Below are 16,864 nucleotides of genomic sequence, written 5' to 3'. Positions count from 1 at the left end.
CAATCTCCCAAGATGACTTGATTATAGACCTTTTGAGAAGAGAAAACTTGTAGGAAGTGCCACGTGTCACTGTTTCGACCTTAGGATCTGAAAAATATATACAGGAAACTTCAATCCGTCCTCTTTCTGTAACTTTTTACGAAATTTCAATCTGATGCTTAAACAAAAGTTATGACTATTTTCCCCAGGTCACCTGTTTGGAATGTAATTCGAGAGTCTGCAAAAATGCCAACTTCCTTAGATCATATCTCCGCAAATATAGCGCAAACAGCTCTAAAATTCAGACCCTTCGGTTCAAAACGATTTCGGCCCAAATGGGTTTTTTTTAGCGTCTGATACGTAGCAGAAAAAAAGTTATAGCGCAAATGCCACGATGATTTGTTTGGAGCAGCGAAACCCTAGAATTCAAAGCTCTCATACCAAATGTTATGAAACCAGCTCACAAAAGATAGAAAAGATAGATCAACGCCTTAGAATTCAGCCTCTTCGAGGGGGATACCTCCTTTACATTACACAAATGAATGATTCTTTGATGATTCAAATGACAAAATCTCCTGTCTATATATAGGAGTCTAAGGAGTCACAATATAACCCAGTCGACCTAACAATAATAATATAAAGGCACAAAAATAACAATAGAGGGATTCTATGGGGCACAGTAATAACAATATGGGGACAATAGGGGCACAACAGTATTAATAAGGGATACAACTACAATAGTAATGGGGTAATCACTAGTATTATTGGGACCTGACAAGGTCATGGAGATCAGTTGAATGATCTTGATCTTGGGGGGAGGCCCCCAAGATCTAAAATATTGAAATGGATTTTGGGGGAGAGGCCCCCAAGATCTAAAAAATTAAAATGCCAAAAGAAAAAGAGGAGAATGCCCACTAAACAAAATCACAAAGATTTTTTTTATTAAAACGAAGAATAACTGTAAAAACTACATTGTGGCAGACCAACTGTCCTTTTACAAAATATGACTTGTTGCTTATAGTATTTTTCAGTTACAATACCACGGGTCAATTCCATGGGTGAATGAATACCATGGGTGGATGTCACTTACAATACCATGGGTGAATGAATACCATGGGTGGATCTCACTTACAATACCATGAGTGGATAAATACCATGGGTGGATGCCACTTACAATACCATGGGTAAATTCCATGGATGGATGAATAACATGAGTTGATGCCATTTTCTATTCGGATAATTCCTCCCTCCTTAAGAAGAAATGGTCCCCATTGCATGAAGTTCCCTCCTGCGAAGCCTTTGTTGAATATGAAGAACCACTGAAGAGAAGGGTTTTGTGTGGTTAACCCATAACCATGATGAACAAAAATCTGAGGGTAGAGATACCTTGTAATGCTTGTGACCAATAGTGATACTGACAGTGTGCAGCCTAGCAAATGGACTTCGATGAAATTTGAGTTTGTGGATGACCCATAACCATGATGAACGAAGATCCGATGATAGAGATACCTTGTAATGCTCATGACCAACTGTGATACTGACAGTGTGTGCCCTAGCAAATGGACTTCGATGAAGTGTGGGTTTGTGGATGACCCATAACCATGACAAACGAAGATCCGAGGATAGAGATACCATGTAATGATTGTGACCAACTCTGATACTAACACTGTGCGGCATAGCAAATGGACTTCGATGACAAGGATTTTGTGCAGTTGACCCATAAACGTGACGCAAAGATGTAAATGGAAATGGAAATGATGTGTGTGTAACACGTTAATTGTATTTGGTCGTTTGCCATTTATTCTACCCATTCATAGACTCCGGAAAGAGTCCGGTCTTTTCTGTCTGGTTTTCTCCTTTCGTTGAACACAGTCCGACATGGTCACAATAAAATGGAAAATGTAAAGGAGAGTTGAAGTGGGTTGTTGTTGTTCCCACGAAATGTAACAGAAACACGTGATTTAAAATGCATGGTGTGTTCTGATTTGGTCAGCATTGAATTTATATGTACTATCACCAATGCCTCGCTGCATCATTTCTCAATCTTTGACCACTCTCAACTCTTGTGGGCCCTATTCTATTCATTATTTCTATCCAGAGCCAACCAAGAAATATAAATGGATTTTTATCCAGAACCGCTTTTTAAATATTTCCATTTATTTGAAGGCGGCTATGGTTAGAAACCCTGAAGGAAATAGCGACATACAAAAGGTCAAGATTGAAAAATCCTACAACTAGTTAGTGGGTGATAGTAGATATCATCTTAGATCTATTTAACTCGGGATCTATTATGTGTATAAAGGGATCAAATTCCTGGATGTGCACCTCAAAAAATTTGATCCATAAAACCAAAGTTAAATGAATCTTGCTTGTTCTAATTAGGGGCAACAATGTTATATTTTCGGATTATCATAATTATGTATATTTTTGAATTGTACATCATAATTTGAAATAGTGTGTAGTGGCAGTCTTGCCTGTATTATCATAAAATTGAGCATTTTTGTGCATGGAGACCATTGGTGACAGATGAAGGTAATAAAGAGACCAAATGTACAAACAGAAATATGTGATTGTAATCTAAGTTACTGGGTTTAGAGAGTATTTGTCAGTGTTATGGAATTTATTTGTAAGTGGAGAGCATGAATCAAGCAACTAAAAGCCGTTATGGAATTTATTTGTAAGTGGAGAGCATGAATCAAGCAACTAAAAGCCAAAACAAATTGAGTGAATGACTGACAAATTTTTAATCGTTTATTTATAAGGTTATTTAAATGTTCTTATGAGTTGACATTATTTAAATGTTTTGTATAGTTATTTAATTTTTTAATTTTTAGATTTTTTTTATTGTGGTCAATATTAGCAAAATTTCATTTTTATGTTTAAATTTTTAAATTTTTTTTATTTTGACAAATATAAACAAAATTTCAACCGTGTTGATAGACCAACATCCTTACACATCAATAATGTTAATGATGAAATAATTTAAGAAATAACATTTATGAAATCACTCCATAAGTTTTATAATCATATTATTTGTCATTGTTCAAAAAAGATTTCTGACTGTATTGCTTCGTATATATAATTTGATAAATCATAGATCGCTGAATCCGATTAATTTGTTGTGAACGTTGCTAATCTCAATTAAATTTAGAAACGACGGAAAATGTTTAAATCTCCCCTGACCATATTTCTTGTATTTGGTAAACTAGCAATTGTCCCAAAAGTTGGGACAAAGAGAGGCCGATAGGATTATTAAATCGGAATTGTTGAATTTTTCTAGAAAAATTAAGGTGATTAATAACAAATAAAATAACCTTATTAATTTTTCTAGAAGAGGTAAAGTGATTAGTAACAAATAAAATAACTTTACTAATCACCAAACTAATCTAACTTCATTCCTATGAGTCCATCTCATTCCCAAATATTCCAAAACATTTCTGAAAATGGAAATTCGAATTAAATTCAATTGGAATGATTATTTCTTTACATTTAAATACACTGCTCCCGAATTCATAAATATGACATGTCAGAAGGAGATAAAACTAATATTATATAAACATGTACATGGACTCAATTTTTTTAATATAATAAAAATTAAAAAATTAAAATATAACTAAAATCAATCATGTTATAATTTCATTTTAAATTAAAAATTATATAAATTTTAATCTAAATTGATGATACCCTAATTTTAACGCTAATTATGATTTATCAGCAAAGAGGGTTATAGGTTTTGTACTTAACTGGAAAAATTCGATGAATGCCTCTGACAACTGCACATACAAGTAAACATGTACGAATAAGACATCTCGGAATACTTATTGCCTATTCAATGCTCTCTCCGCTGTAAAAATAAAACACTAATTGCATGTCACAATCGCTTTTATTATGATTTTCATAGGAGTTTATTATGATTTTCATTTTCATAGGAGTTTATTATGATTTTCATAGGAGCGTTCAATAGACAACCCCGAAAACTGTCGGGAAATGAGAATGTGAAGTGAATTTTCCTGAGAAAAGGAATTGAAGCATAAACGGGAGTTAACAAACATTTATAAAGGGTTTCTAGGCTACCTCAATTATTCTCTGCATCGGAATCAATCATAAAAAGCTTCCATTATTATTGTGGAAATTCTCAGCGAGAATTGGAGCATGAGCGGGAGCCACCAAATACTTAAAGAGGTTTTCTCAGCTACCTCTACTCTGCATTACAAATCAATCACGAAAACCTTCAATATTACTCTGGAAAATTCTGATTACATGTATAATTAATACAATATTATTATTTTTTAATACACCATAATAAATTTGTAAGACTGAATTATAAAATTGTTATTAAAAACTAAAAATAATAGCAAAAAGGAATCTTGTGTTTATTGCTGTTACGGAGGAGAGACGTGTCTTGTTTTGGTGAACAGATCATGTCTGCCACCAAATATGCAAGGAACAATTTTCCATGACATACAGTATCAATCGTATTCAAGAGTCGGTGAAATTGGCACATAGATGTGACATTATTATTTTTGGAATACAGAAATCGCGCTGAAATATTCTAAAGAATACGCGTGAAGAACAAAACTATTTTTCTCATTACTGGAGCTGCAAAAGTCGTGCAAGCCACCTATAAACTCAGCTTTGACAAATCTCTTATACAGAGACAGCTACAGGTTGAATGGAAGTAAAATAATGGTAATAGTGCGGACGTCGCATCGTGTAACGACCATGAGCATAACAAAACAAAAATAATTAATGGTAATAGTGCGGACGTCGCATCGTACAACGACCATGAGCATAACAAAACAAAAATAATTGAACAACTTCAAACTTCCAGCCATTTGAATGGGGCTCCTCAGCAAACACGATTGGCCTTCTGCGCAACAAATTTCTTCCATGCCTTTACGGCCTTGTGGGAGTTAACGATTTCGTTGAACACAACAGAGGACTTAAACTTGGTGACATCTATACCTAGGTCTTTGACTTCTTTGAGCTCTGGATGGGCATCTACCAAAGACGCAGCCACTTCCCTCGCTATCTTTGAAGGAAACATGTCAAGTTCATGCAACACCTTCTCGATGTCATGAACCAGTCGTTCTGCCAGGCTCCGGTTGAAATCTTCACGCACCACCACACGCAGAAGCTTCACCTCTTGTGCGTCCGGAGCCATGGTGTACGCGGGCACGATCCAACCAAACCTTCTCAGGTGGTCAGAAATCTCATACTCATCGTGCCTGCTACTGTCCTTTAGCGAAAACGCCACCAGAGGGACCCCGATCTCCTTCGACAGAATGTTGAACCGCCTGGTCTTCACCAAACCATCTGACAGAGCCTTGGCGTTTGCCGCGCAGTTGCCCATGATATTCCGGTAGCCCTGTTCAATCAATTCAAAACCCGTCACGCACTATACATTGAAAGGGATTACAGCTGAAATAAAAGTTTGAGACGTCTCAACACACCTCGAACCCTAAACGTATGAGCTGGTAATATTGCGCAATTATTTGGCTGGCACCTGCAGGGTTTCATGGTCAAGGGCTTTGATTCAAAGATGCTTTTCCCAAATAAAAGCTGGAATATCAATCAAGGTCTTCCTGGTAATAAAAACTAATTATACCTTTGGAGAAATTGAGGGTGAAGGTGGGCTGATCGGCGCCCAAATAGTTGATGTGAAAGATGAGCTCCTCAGGGAGATCTTACTTTGCTCTCCAGATAACCCATCCGATTCCGGCATAGACGAGACCATACTTGTGCCCGCTGACGTTTATGATCTTCACCAATGGAAGCTGGAAATCCCATTCCAACTCAGGGTACAGAAACGGTGCAATAAATCCGCCGCTCGCCGCGTCCACATGTATGGGCATGTCCCACCTGCAACCCCACACGCAATCAATGGAAACAATCAGAATTTATTTAAGCCCACAAAATGCAATAACTACTTCACTGTTTAAATCAATGAAGTCTATGTCAAACAGGACTGAATGCAGACGATGGTGCTGCAATGAAAAACCCAAATTGGCGCATGGAAATCGTCAACCCCAGGCAGAGAGTGAGTACCCTAGATTACCAGGGTTTAGATGGTTCTATACTATTTAAGTTTGTCTAGATAAAATTATTTATCAAACCCATCAGAGATTATAAGGATATTGAAAAATCTGAAGAGATTTGAAGACGCACCCTGTTTCCTTGTTTTTCTGGATTAGGAGATCGTTCACCAGCTTGACATCTTCGAACTCTCCATTGTAAGTGGAACCCAAGATGGCTGCCACACAAATAGTGTTCTCGTCCACCATTTCAACTGCCTTAACAGGATCCATGATATAGTAATCCTTCTTCAGTTTAACTTCCTTCAGCTCTACTTCAAAATAACGAGCAAATTTCTCCCAGCACACCTGCAATAGTTGCGCACAGTCCTATGTAAATAAAATTGTCAAAGCTAAGCAAAAATTCACAATTTTCCCTACATCTGCAAACAGAAACGAGGTGTAATACAGGGGCGATCTATCCATCACCAATACACCCTACATTACTAGGTGCAATGAATATTTCTAGGTCAAACCCATCTAAATTCTTCAGAATTTGGTGAAATACAGAGAGCCCTGATTCTATTTGCATAGATTATGAACTCCAGATATGTAACCTCGACTTCATCAAGCTCGTTTTAAGGTTAAGATGCATATCAAACCAGAATCTAGATGGATTTGATTTAATCTAACTAATATACAAAATCCATGAATTTGGGCTTCAAATTGATATACAGAATCCATGTTGACATAAGATCAGAATTTAGATGGGCTTGGGCTAATCGAATTGCGTTAATCTTACCTGGACATTTGCACCTGTCACAATGTTTGGCTTGTCATACGGCTTCCCCTCTGCCTTGCGCTTGTTCTGCCATTTGCGTTTGAATGCAAGGCTTGCCAACATGATCGCCTCTGAAGATCCAACCGTGCCCACACCAACAGCTTCCTCTCCATCGCCAAGTGGGGCGTTAAACAGATTGGCTATTATGTTCACGCGGCACCTGCAGGGTTTCATGGTCAAGGGCTTTGATTCAAAGATGCTTTTCCCAAATAAAAGCTGGAATATCAATCAAGGTCTTCCTGGTAATAAAAACTAATTATACCTTTGGAGAAATTGAGGGTGAAGGTGGGCTGATTGGCGCCCAAATAGTTGATGTGAAAGATGATCTCCTCAGGGAGATCTTGCTTTGCTCTCCAGATAACCCATCCGATTCCGGCATAGACGAGACCATACTTGTGCCCGCTGACGTTTATGCTCTTCACCAATGGAAGCCAGAAATCCCATTCCAACTCAGGGTACAGAAACGGTGCAATAAATCCGCCGCTCGCCGCGTCCACATGTATGGGCGTGTCCCACCTGCAACCCCACACGCAATCAATGGAAACAATCAGAATTTATTTAAGCCCACAAAACGCAATAACGACTTCACTGTTTAAATCAATGAAGTCTATGTCAAACAGGACTGAATGCAGACGATGGTGCTGCAATGAAAAACCCAAATTGGCGCATGGAAATCGTCAACCCCAAGCAGAGAGTGAGTACCCTAGATTACCAGGGTTTAGATGGTTCTATACTATTTAAGTTTGTCTAGATAAATTTTTTTATCAAACCCATCAGAGATTATAAGGATATTGAAAAATCTGAAGAGATTTGAAGACGCACCCTGTTTCCTTGTTTTTCTGGATAAGGAGATCGTTCACTAGCTTGACATCTTCGAACTCTCCATTGTAAGTGGAACCCAAGATGGCTGCCACACAAATAGTGTTCTCGTCCACCATTTCAACTGCCTTAACAGGATCCATGATATAGTAATCCTTCTTCAGTTTAACTTCCTTCAGCTCTACTTCAAAATAACGAGCAAATTTCTCCCAGCACACCTGCAATAGTTGCGCACAGTCCTATGTACATAAAATTGTCAAAGCTAAGCAAAAATTCCCAATTTTCCCTACATCTGCAAACAGAAACGAGGTGTAATACAGGGGCGATCTATCCATCACCAATACACCCTACAATACTAGGTGCAATGAATATTTCTAGGTCAAACCCATCTAAATTCTTCAGAATTTGGCGAAATACAGAGAGCCCTGATTCTATTTGCATAGATTATGAACTCCAGATATGTAACCTCGACTTCATCAAGCTCGTTTTAAGGTTAAGATGCATATCAAACCAGAATCTAGATGGATTTGATTTAATCTAACTAATATACAACATCCATGAATTTGGGCTTCAAATTGATATACAGAATCCATGTTGACATAAGATCAGAATTTAGATGGGCTTGGGCTAATCGAATTGCGTTAATCTTACCTGGACATTTGCACCTGTCACAATGTTTGGCTTGTCATACGGCTTCCCCTCTGCCTTGCGCTTGTTCTGCCATTTGCGTTTGAATGCAAGGCCTGCCAACATGATCGCCTCTGAAGATCCAACCGTGCCAACAGCTTCCTCTCCATCGCCAAGTGGGGCGTTAAACAGATTGGCTATTATGTTCACGCATCGATTCTTTTTCCAAATCCAGACACATGAAAGCACTGAACACTTTCAGATAAAGAATTGAGAAAACAAAGAAAAATAAATAAAATTAACGCCCAAAACGGATCTGAGAAGGGCCTTCAGATCTAGTATCCCAAACCCTGCCATTACCTGCAATTCTGTAGTGACAGGATACTCATCCATGTCGACATAATTCTTGTTGATTGCCTGCATGATGAGCTTATCACATTCTGGTTCCATCCATGTGGTGACAAAAGAAGCAAGATTAAGTCTGGGGTTCCCATCCAACATGAGCTCGTCGCTGATGATCTGATAGGCAGCATCTTTGGGAATCGACCTACTCGGAATTTGAAACCTGCCAACACAAACATTCAAAGGAAACCGAATCAGAAGCCCTGCTCAGGGCCATTTTATTGGAAATCCCAATGTCCGGAGGGTTTATCCTCAAGAAAATACTATTGCACAATAGCGGAAGCAAACCCATCCAGTGAAATAAGCTTTCATAAGAGCAGTTTATGTTCCTAGATTTCCCTCCAGAGTTTATACATACCGAGGCAAGGATTCCTGAACATATCTGGAGGCAAAGGTTGAATGTATGGAGCCATCAGAATCAGTAGCGCTGCTCAGAGCCATTTTTGGTTGATTTTCAAAAGAAACCCCACTCCACACTACTGTTTCCCGATATTCGGTAATCGGTTGCAACTGCAAAGAAGAACCGGAATTAAATGCGAAACTGCAAGATGAAAAAAAATGCCAGGTGTCAACCTTAGAGTGCGAAACTGCAAGATGAAAAAAAATGCCAGGTGTCAACCTTAGAATGAAAGGGACGACGAAAGTCTCTTTCAAAGGGAAGGCCTATCGGCCTAATTAAAGACATTTGAATACGATCAAACTTTTGTACACGTTGCCAATTAGATACTGTAGAGAATGTTTAACACTGTTTTGAGTGGAGGAAATTACAGCTATGAAATTATTATCATTTGACCAACGAAACTATTTGACCAAAAATATCTATATAAAAACCCTGGAAAACTAATTTTTTTAATAACGCTTTGACCACGGCATTGACAGAATAACAAGTCAAGAAAGAGACTAAATCTTTTGACAATGTATCCGGTTAGGCGGATTGTATTATACAAAGAATACATATGTATGTATTAAAATGAAGGGGTAATCAAGAGTGCAATAATGAGCGTATGCATTAGGAAGAATATTTTGAGCAGTAACAAAAATGCCTTTAGTTATACTTTGGGCAAATATTTTATCAAATCTCAATTTGTTAGTTGGTGATTTTAATTATAATTTGGGTAAATATTTTATCAAATCTCAATTTGTTAGTTGGTTTAATATTTTGAGCATTATTAAGTAACAAAAATGTCTTTAGTTATATTTTGGGCAAATATCTTATCAAATCTCAATTTGTTAGTTGGTGTTTTTAATTATATTTTGGGCAAATATTTAATCAAATCTCAATTTGCTAGTTGGTTTCGAAAAATGAAGTGCAGGTAAGTGTCTCTCATTTTTAGCTTAAAATGTTTCCATCACTTTTTTCTCATTTCCTAATTCTATCTCTCTTTTCTAATTTCCTATTCTTACAACAATACTCTTACGACAATTGCGCATTCAGACATAGGGACATTGCTAATTACTCTTACAACAATTGCGCATTAAGACATAGGGACATTGCCAATTACAAGTCAGGGAATCAATATCAAGCACCACTGTATTTAAGTTTAAGGAAGGTTGTGTTTTTATTTTAGAAGTTCAAATTTCATAACTAAATTCTTTTTTAAGAAATACATATTCCCTTGGGATGTCATATCCATTGAAAATTTGATCCAAATTTGTTAACAACGCTGTTTAGGTCTATCAAGTATTTTGTATTTTGTTTCTTGTGGAGTGATTAATGGATACTAAGAAATACTTAAGTATTTATGTGCTGATTAATCAAAGATATTTAGTAGTAAAGTGGAAGCCAATTTTTTACCTTAACTATTCATGAATTTGCTTAGAAGATTTTCGGAAGGTTTTCAAGGTATACACACCTCATGATAAGATTAACCAACTTCTATTGCCAAATGGATTCTATGAATATTTCTTAAGAGGTTTGGGTTCCAATTTGATTATGGTGGACAACTATGGACAAAATCATTGCTAGAAGGATATTTAGATAAAACTTGTCAAAAGTTGATTTGTTGAAGCATCACAAGTAGGGTGTTCATTTCCTAATGTGGGGCATGCAATTCCTAAAGTAGGACATGCATTTCCTAAGGCAAAGCATGTATTTCCTAAGGTAGGGTGTGCATTTCCTAAGACATGGAGTGCATTTGCTAAGGAAGGGTGTGCATTTCTAGAGATAAGGAATTCATTTCCTCAGCCAACAGAACCAACAAATGATGTGCTTAATGCAAATGGAGTGATGTATAATATAGGCCCAACATGTACAACAAATTTAGCCTACATAAAAAATTGCAAGTACATAATAGTTGGTCAAAATTCACATTGGATTAAATAAGTGAAAAATGTAACCCTTGATAACACCCTAATTTCAATCATTGGTCACAAAGACCACACACAAGATTGCCTCATACACAATGTTAGAGTTGTTTGACCAAAAATTGCTTCCTCATTCTATTAACACCCTCTCTATTGAATTATGTTCAATATGTTCAAAATAGCAACAAGAAATGTTAAAAATAGCAGATCTAGAAATTCTAATTTAATTTATCCTTGAATTAAATTATGAATTAAATCGAAATTATATTCTCATAGTAACTTGTAATAGTTAACTAAGTTAAGCTGAATTAGTTGGTTTAGGAAATTCGAGTTGGAAGTCTATCTAGAGTCATGTAGAGTGATCCCTAAATTTTAGGGGCCCACGTTGAGTTCTTTTCAGTTGTAATTAATTAACTCAGTCTAAATGAGTTATAGTCAGTTAAACTAGTTCTAACCGTTGGAGGAACTAGTAGGAGGTCTAGCAGTGGGGATGACCACCAGTGCATCCTCAGTGCCACACTAGTTAACTGAAGTTTCACTCATAAATAACTCATGCATGTCAATTCAGAGGAAGACCTAGTTGAGATTAGATTTCAGGGACAATGTACTATCAGTTGTATAATTTTCCGAGTTGTAAAGATGGTGCATGTAATCAGTAGAAGGCCTATGGATGGATTGCACAGTTATGGAGTGAGGATTTCCCAATTAAATATGGGCTATTTCTCTCAAGAATTGTGCAAGGAAGTAGGGACTTGGTAGACAAGAAAATTGGCTAAGTGTTTCCTTGAGCTGGTTTGTGAAGCAGATAAATAAATTGTACTAGTGCAGGAATTGTTCAGGATGAACAAGCATTATATTTTCTTCTTAGATCTTCTGGTTAATTCAATATAGATAGTCGAGGTTTTTATCAGTTGCTTTCCTGAGAGAAATATTGTGTTATTTGAGATTGATATTCTTCCTTTTCTGCTTATTTTTTTCATCAATCCATTTTTGTTTCTGTTGAAGAGTAGAGTAGATTCTTGTCTTGTGTTTTAACATATCACATAAGTTGTTGAATGTACAAGTAAAAATCTACATGGTATTGAAGCTAAAGACAATATAGAAGAGGAGAATTCTAGTTTTTTATGCAGGTGAAATTGAATTTGCAAGTTCATACTTATAAGTCAGTGATATGTCATTCTACGTCCTAAGGATTGAGTATGGGTTGGAGGGAAGTTTGAATTACATATCTTGGAAGGATAGGAAAGAGGTAGTGCTGGAAGACAATGGCCTCAAGGAATTCATAGATCATGACATTCCTAAGCCTCCAACATTTGATGCTAAAGATATGGCTAAATGGAGAAAGTGTGTGGTAAAAGCGAGAGGGATTATCCTGGAAGGAGTTTGAGACCACATTGTCTCGAGTCTCCACGGTAAGGATATTTCATACTAAATGTGGAAGACGTTGACGGACTTGTTTCAACATAGCAGTGACCATATGAAGTTGGCACTGAAGGACAAACTCAGAAAGATCAATATGGAGCAGAGCGACTCAATTCTTAGGTACTTGAGCAAGTTCACCCATTGTCGGGATGAGCTTGGAAGTGTCAGGATTACTGTTGCCAACAACGATATGGTGAGCCTAGATCTTTTAGGACTTCCCAAGAGCTGGCACAGTTACTAGGAATCTGTTAATGGGAGGGAGAAGCAACCAGATTGGGAGCGACTGTGGTCAGATTTGGTACAAGAAGAGTTTCGAAAGGACACTAGAGATGGGACCTCTTACAAAGAAGTGGAAGAGGACTTTGCATTAGTCAACAAAGAAAATAAACCCAAAGGGAAGAGATCCCAAGGCAAGGAGAGTGACAAGAAGAAGGACTTGGTGAAATTCAAGTGTTTTCACTATCACGAGTACGGGCACTTTGCCACGAAATGCCCACAGAAGAAAGCAAGCAAGAAGGAGCTTGCAGTTGCAGTAGCGGGTGAAACTCTAGCTTCACAATTCGAACTTGATTTCACTCTCATTGCATGCACGACCAGCACTGTAATGGGAAGCATGTGGTATCTCGACAACAGTGCCTTGTTCCATATGACAGGGAATAGAGATCTCTTTAGTGACTTTGAGGAGAAAGACCTCAATAAGAACATAGAGTTTGGAGATGATGGGAGGTATAACGCGACCGACGCTGGTACAATTACCTTTGAGAGGGAGTTTGGATCCCCTCTTAGAACCATAAATGTGATGTATGTTCAAGGGCTAAAGAAGAATCTTGTTTCCGTCGCAGTATTGGAAGACCATGGCTTTGATGTGATTTTTAGCGAAGGAAAGGTTTTCCTTAGACACATCGCCACAGGACAGGTGAAACATATCGGTGTGCGAGTCAAGAACCTGTATGCTCTCGAGGTCAAAATTTCATGCAAAGGCTTGAGGAGCAAGGAAAAGGTTAGAGACTTAGTGGTTGAGAGGGAGAATGAATTACCTCTCAACATGTAGCCCCAGGAGCAGCCTCAGAATAAAGCTCAGAAGCAACCTCAGAAGCAAGCTCGGAAGCAGGGTCAGAAGTAACCTCAGCAAGTTGTGGAGCGACCACAATTAGAGAAGCAGAGAGGAGACCGAGTGGAGACATCCACTCAAGCATAGAACTCCAGTGGGGTGAAATTTCGAGCCAAGTGGGAAGAGGGAGCACATGCAGCCATACCTCCAGGTGAGAAGTGGGGCGATGTGAAGCAATAGTTCGAATAGTTTAGAAATTAGGAAGGGTCCATTGAGATGTTTTGTCTCATGGATCATTACCTGGCTATGGGAGCCCACAATACATAGTAGCAGGATGGATCAGTGGTGGTTGATGCAGTCAGATGTCAAAGTGACAAAGGCAGAGACTAGTAGTAGTTAGATAGTGGGGAGCGCAGAGTAGAGTTGGTAACAATGCAGATGACATAGTGTAGAGTGAGCAGAAGCGCAAATTTTCAATAGACAATGCAATAGCCAGTAGCAGTAAGAGACTATGGTGACAAATGCATCATATTGATTCAGTTTGGATGTTTTTTTTAGTTTCAGAAGTTGCAGCAGCATCAATACTAGAGAGAAGTGTTTCATGCAGAACATTCCAAAGGTACCATATCAGGATAGAGTTTAATTCCTTTCTTATTGAGAGGGAGTGTTGAAAATAACAACAAGAAATGTTAAAAATAACATCTAGAAATTCTAATTTAATTTTTCCTTGAATTAAATCGAAATTCTATTCTCAGAGTAACTTGTAATAGTTAACTAAGTTAAGTTGACTTAGTTGGCTTAAGAAATTAGAGTTGGAAGTCTATCTAGAGTCATGTAGAGTGATCCATGAATTTTAGGGGCCCATGTTGAATTCTTTTGGGTTGTAATTAATTAACTCAGTCTAACTAAGCTATAGTCAGTTAAACTAGTTCTAAATGATGGAGGAATTAGTAGGAGGTCTAGTAATGGGGATGACCACCAATGCATCCTTCGTGCCACACCAGCTAACTGAATATTCACTCACAAATAACTCATGCATTTCAGCTCAAAGGAAGACCCATTTGATATTAGAGTTCAAAGATAGTGTACTACCAGTTGTATAATTTTCTGAGTTGTACAGATGGTGCATGCAATCAGTGGAAGGCATATGGATGGATTGCGCAGTTATGGAGTGAGGATTTCCAAATTAAATATTGGATAATTCTCTCAGTAATTGTGCAAGGAAGTAGGGGATTGGTAGACAACGGATTTGGCTAAGTGTTGGCTTGCACTGGTTTGTGAAGCAGAGGGATAGATTGTACTAGTGCAGGAATTGTGCAGGATTAAATGATCTTAACTTGAGTGGTTTGATGAACAGTTATTTTTGTGGCAAAAAGGTTCAAGTATCTGGAGACATGTTCTAACTAGCCTATTTGTGGCATTAATGAAATAGTTGTATCTAGTGAAATAGTGGAAGTTGATCTTTCAAAGTTATCAATTCCCCATAAATTCTATTACAGTTCAAAAGAAAAAATTACTAAGAAGATTATAATTGTGAGTCTATTTGGGAGTCTCATTGTATAAATCCTATAGTTATTCCCTAGAGGGTTCTCTAGTGAGAAAATTATCAGTGTCCTTTATATTGTGGATTTTGTTCTTATTTTTTGAATTCATTTTTTGTTATTGGTCTCATTTGTTTGAGTAGACAAGTTTGCTACACTAATAATAAAATACAAAACAAAAAATTTGATTGTTAGATAATTTATAAAAAATACAAAGAAAAAATTCTATTATCAAATAATTTTGAAATAGATATACATTGATAAATGTTGACTTTCACACCAGGATATGGTTAATTCCAGTATCAAATGATGTATTTGTTTTGAGGATATTGTATGGTGAATATGAGACTTGGTTATATGTTAATTGGAGAGCCATCACCATGGTGTTTAACTCACAGTAGAGTTTCTAGAAACCTTGAAATGGTGGTTGATGATGAGATAGATGAAGGTGAAGCAATATCAATAAGTTGAAGTATCGCATGGAAGGCATGGCATAGCTTTTGCAATAATTGGTTCAAGCTATCATTGACAAGAACAATAAAATATGCATTGAATCATTTAGAGATTAAAGGAAAAAATCAAATAGTCCTTTGAAAAACTCATAAAATATTTCTCATTTAGAATATGATGACCATGACTACAAGAGATTCATGAATACATTCAAATTTGATGCCAAATTTGACATTAGTGATTATGATAATTAGGTGGACTCTCTAAAACTAAGTAATTAGTGAAGGTAACTAGGGCCTTATTTTAGTTGTTATGGCTTAACAAATATTGAGAAGATATACTTCTCTAAACAAGATATGGAAGGATATGTATTGCCGTGGTGGGAAATTTTATGTCAAGAGAAACATCTTAGAAAGAAGAAATAGGGGGAGGATTGGAAGCATTTCAAAAGTCTTGTGAAAACCTAGTTCTACCTAATGGGGAGGGAAGGATTGGGAGCAGTTCAAAAGCATTGTGAAGAAGTAGTTCTATCCAATGGGGAGTGAGGAAAAACATTAGTTCAAGAGTATTGTGAAGAAATAATTCTACCCAATGAAGAATGAGGAAGAACATGAGTTCACCACCTTTATGAAAAACTAGTTCTATCCAATGGAGAGTGACGAAGAACATGAGTTCACCACTTTTATGAAAAACTAGTTCTATCCAATGGAGAGTGACGAAGAACATGAAAAACATGAGTTCACCAATCACTATTTTAAAGAATGAAGAGTGCATAGAGTTTAAGAAGTTCAATGATCTGAGTATTCATTAGTCCTTCATGAATATAATAACCAAGTGTACTAGTTGGTTTCACAGTCTATTAAAAAATGGGTGCTTATGGTTGAAGTTAGAAAAATCAACTAGATTTGCAAGAAACCTATGTGCATAGAAACAAAACATGAAAATAATTCAATTGATGTTGCTAGCACTTCTTGTTAGAATTACTTCTTACATTAATGTAATAAGTCACTTTCTATAAGTGACTAATTAGTTTGTGAGATGTTAGAGGTGGTTGAGATATTATCTCAACTTTTTCTCCTAAATTAGGAATAAGTTATATATGATAACAAACTAAAAACTCTATATAATAGATTTATAGTAGAGTGTAATACAATTTTTTGTTTATGCTTATGAAATATTAACATTGTGTCAGAGATGGTAGATTTGGGTGTCAAATATGGTAATATAACAAATTGAATTTATTAATTTTATTATTTTAACTTTTTGCGTACACTACAACATCTCCCCTATACTTGGCTCTATATTAATTTTATCTTTTTATTATTATTTAATTGAGCTTACATGTAAATGTTTACAAATTGTTTAAATTGAACATATTAATATAAATTCAACATATTGAGTCAACGTGTAAAAA

The 16,864-nt window shown here is 36.8% G+C and overlaps 2 protein-coding genes across 2 annotated transcripts; both read right to left on the bottom strand.

Moving 5' to 3' along the window:
• Positions 1-4,539: 4,539 nt before the first annotated feature.
• Positions 4,540-7,085, bottom strand: LOC149181090 (glutamate decarboxylase 4-like). Its single transcript, XM_089416436.1, has 5 exons — positions 6,796-7,085; positions 6,148-6,362; positions 5,588-5,841; positions 5,433-5,485; positions 4,540-5,347 (listed from the first exon to the last, which is right to left on the bottom strand). The coding sequence occupies exons 1-3, from the start codon at positions 7,006-7,008 to the stop codon at positions 5,667-5,669; spliced, it is 603 nt and encodes a 200-aa protein (XP_089272562.1). The 5' UTR covers positions 7,009-7,085; the 3' UTR covers positions 4,540-5,347; positions 5,433-5,485; positions 5,588-5,666.
• On the bottom strand, positions 4,540-9,236 carry LOC149181089 (glutamate decarboxylase 4-like). The gene is made up of 7 exons (XM_089416438.1): positions 9,041-9,236; positions 8,641-8,845; positions 8,305-8,499; positions 7,657-7,871; positions 7,097-7,350; positions 5,433-5,485; positions 4,540-5,347 (listed from the first exon to the last, which is right to left on the bottom strand). The coding sequence occupies exons 1-7, from the start codon at positions 9,121-9,123 to the stop codon at positions 4,829-4,831; spliced, it is 1,524 nt and encodes a 507-aa protein (XP_089272564.1). The 5' UTR covers positions 9,124-9,236; the 3' UTR covers positions 4,540-4,828.
• Positions 9,237-16,864: the final 7,628 nt, after the last annotated feature.

Source organism: Pinus tabuliformis, chromosome 3_2, assembly GCF_031772625.1.
Source record: "Pinus tabuliformis cultivar Carrire ecotype Pingquan chromosome 3_2, CPIR1, whole genome shotgun sequence".
NCBI classification, from domain to species: Eukaryota; Viridiplantae; Streptophyta; class Pinopsida; order Pinales; family Pinaceae; genus Pinus; species Pinus tabuliformis.
The sequence above is the reverse complement of the archived record's forward strand: the minus strand, read 5'-3'. Positions and strand labels throughout refer to the sequence as shown.

Bases quoted from the DNA above. Each gene is read 5' to 3' on its own strand.
- LOC149181089 (XM_089416438.1), bottom strand. From the start codon at position 9,123: ATGGCTCTGAGCAGCGCTACTGATTCTGATGGCTCCATACATTCAACC. The intron at 8,500-8,640 runs GTAATGGCAGGG...ATTTGGAAAAAG, and splicing joins CTGTCACTACAGAATTGCAG to AATCGATGCGTGAACATAAT. The intron at 7,351-7,656 runs GTGCGTCTTCAA...GTGGGGTTGCAG, and splicing joins CAGAAAAACAAGGAAACAGG to GTGGGACACGCCCATACATG.
- LOC149181090 (XM_089416436.1), bottom strand. From the start codon at position 7,008: ATGAAACCCTGCAGGTGCCGCGTGAACATAATAGCCAATCTGTTTAAC. The intron at 6,363-6,795 runs GTAAGATTAACG...CAACTATTGCAG, and splicing joins TGACAGGTGCAAATGTCCAG to GTGTGCTGGGAGAAATTTGC. The intron at 5,842-6,147 runs GTGCGTCTTCAA...GTGGGGTTGCAG, and splicing joins CAGAAAAACAAGGAAACAGG to GTGGGACATGCCCATACATG.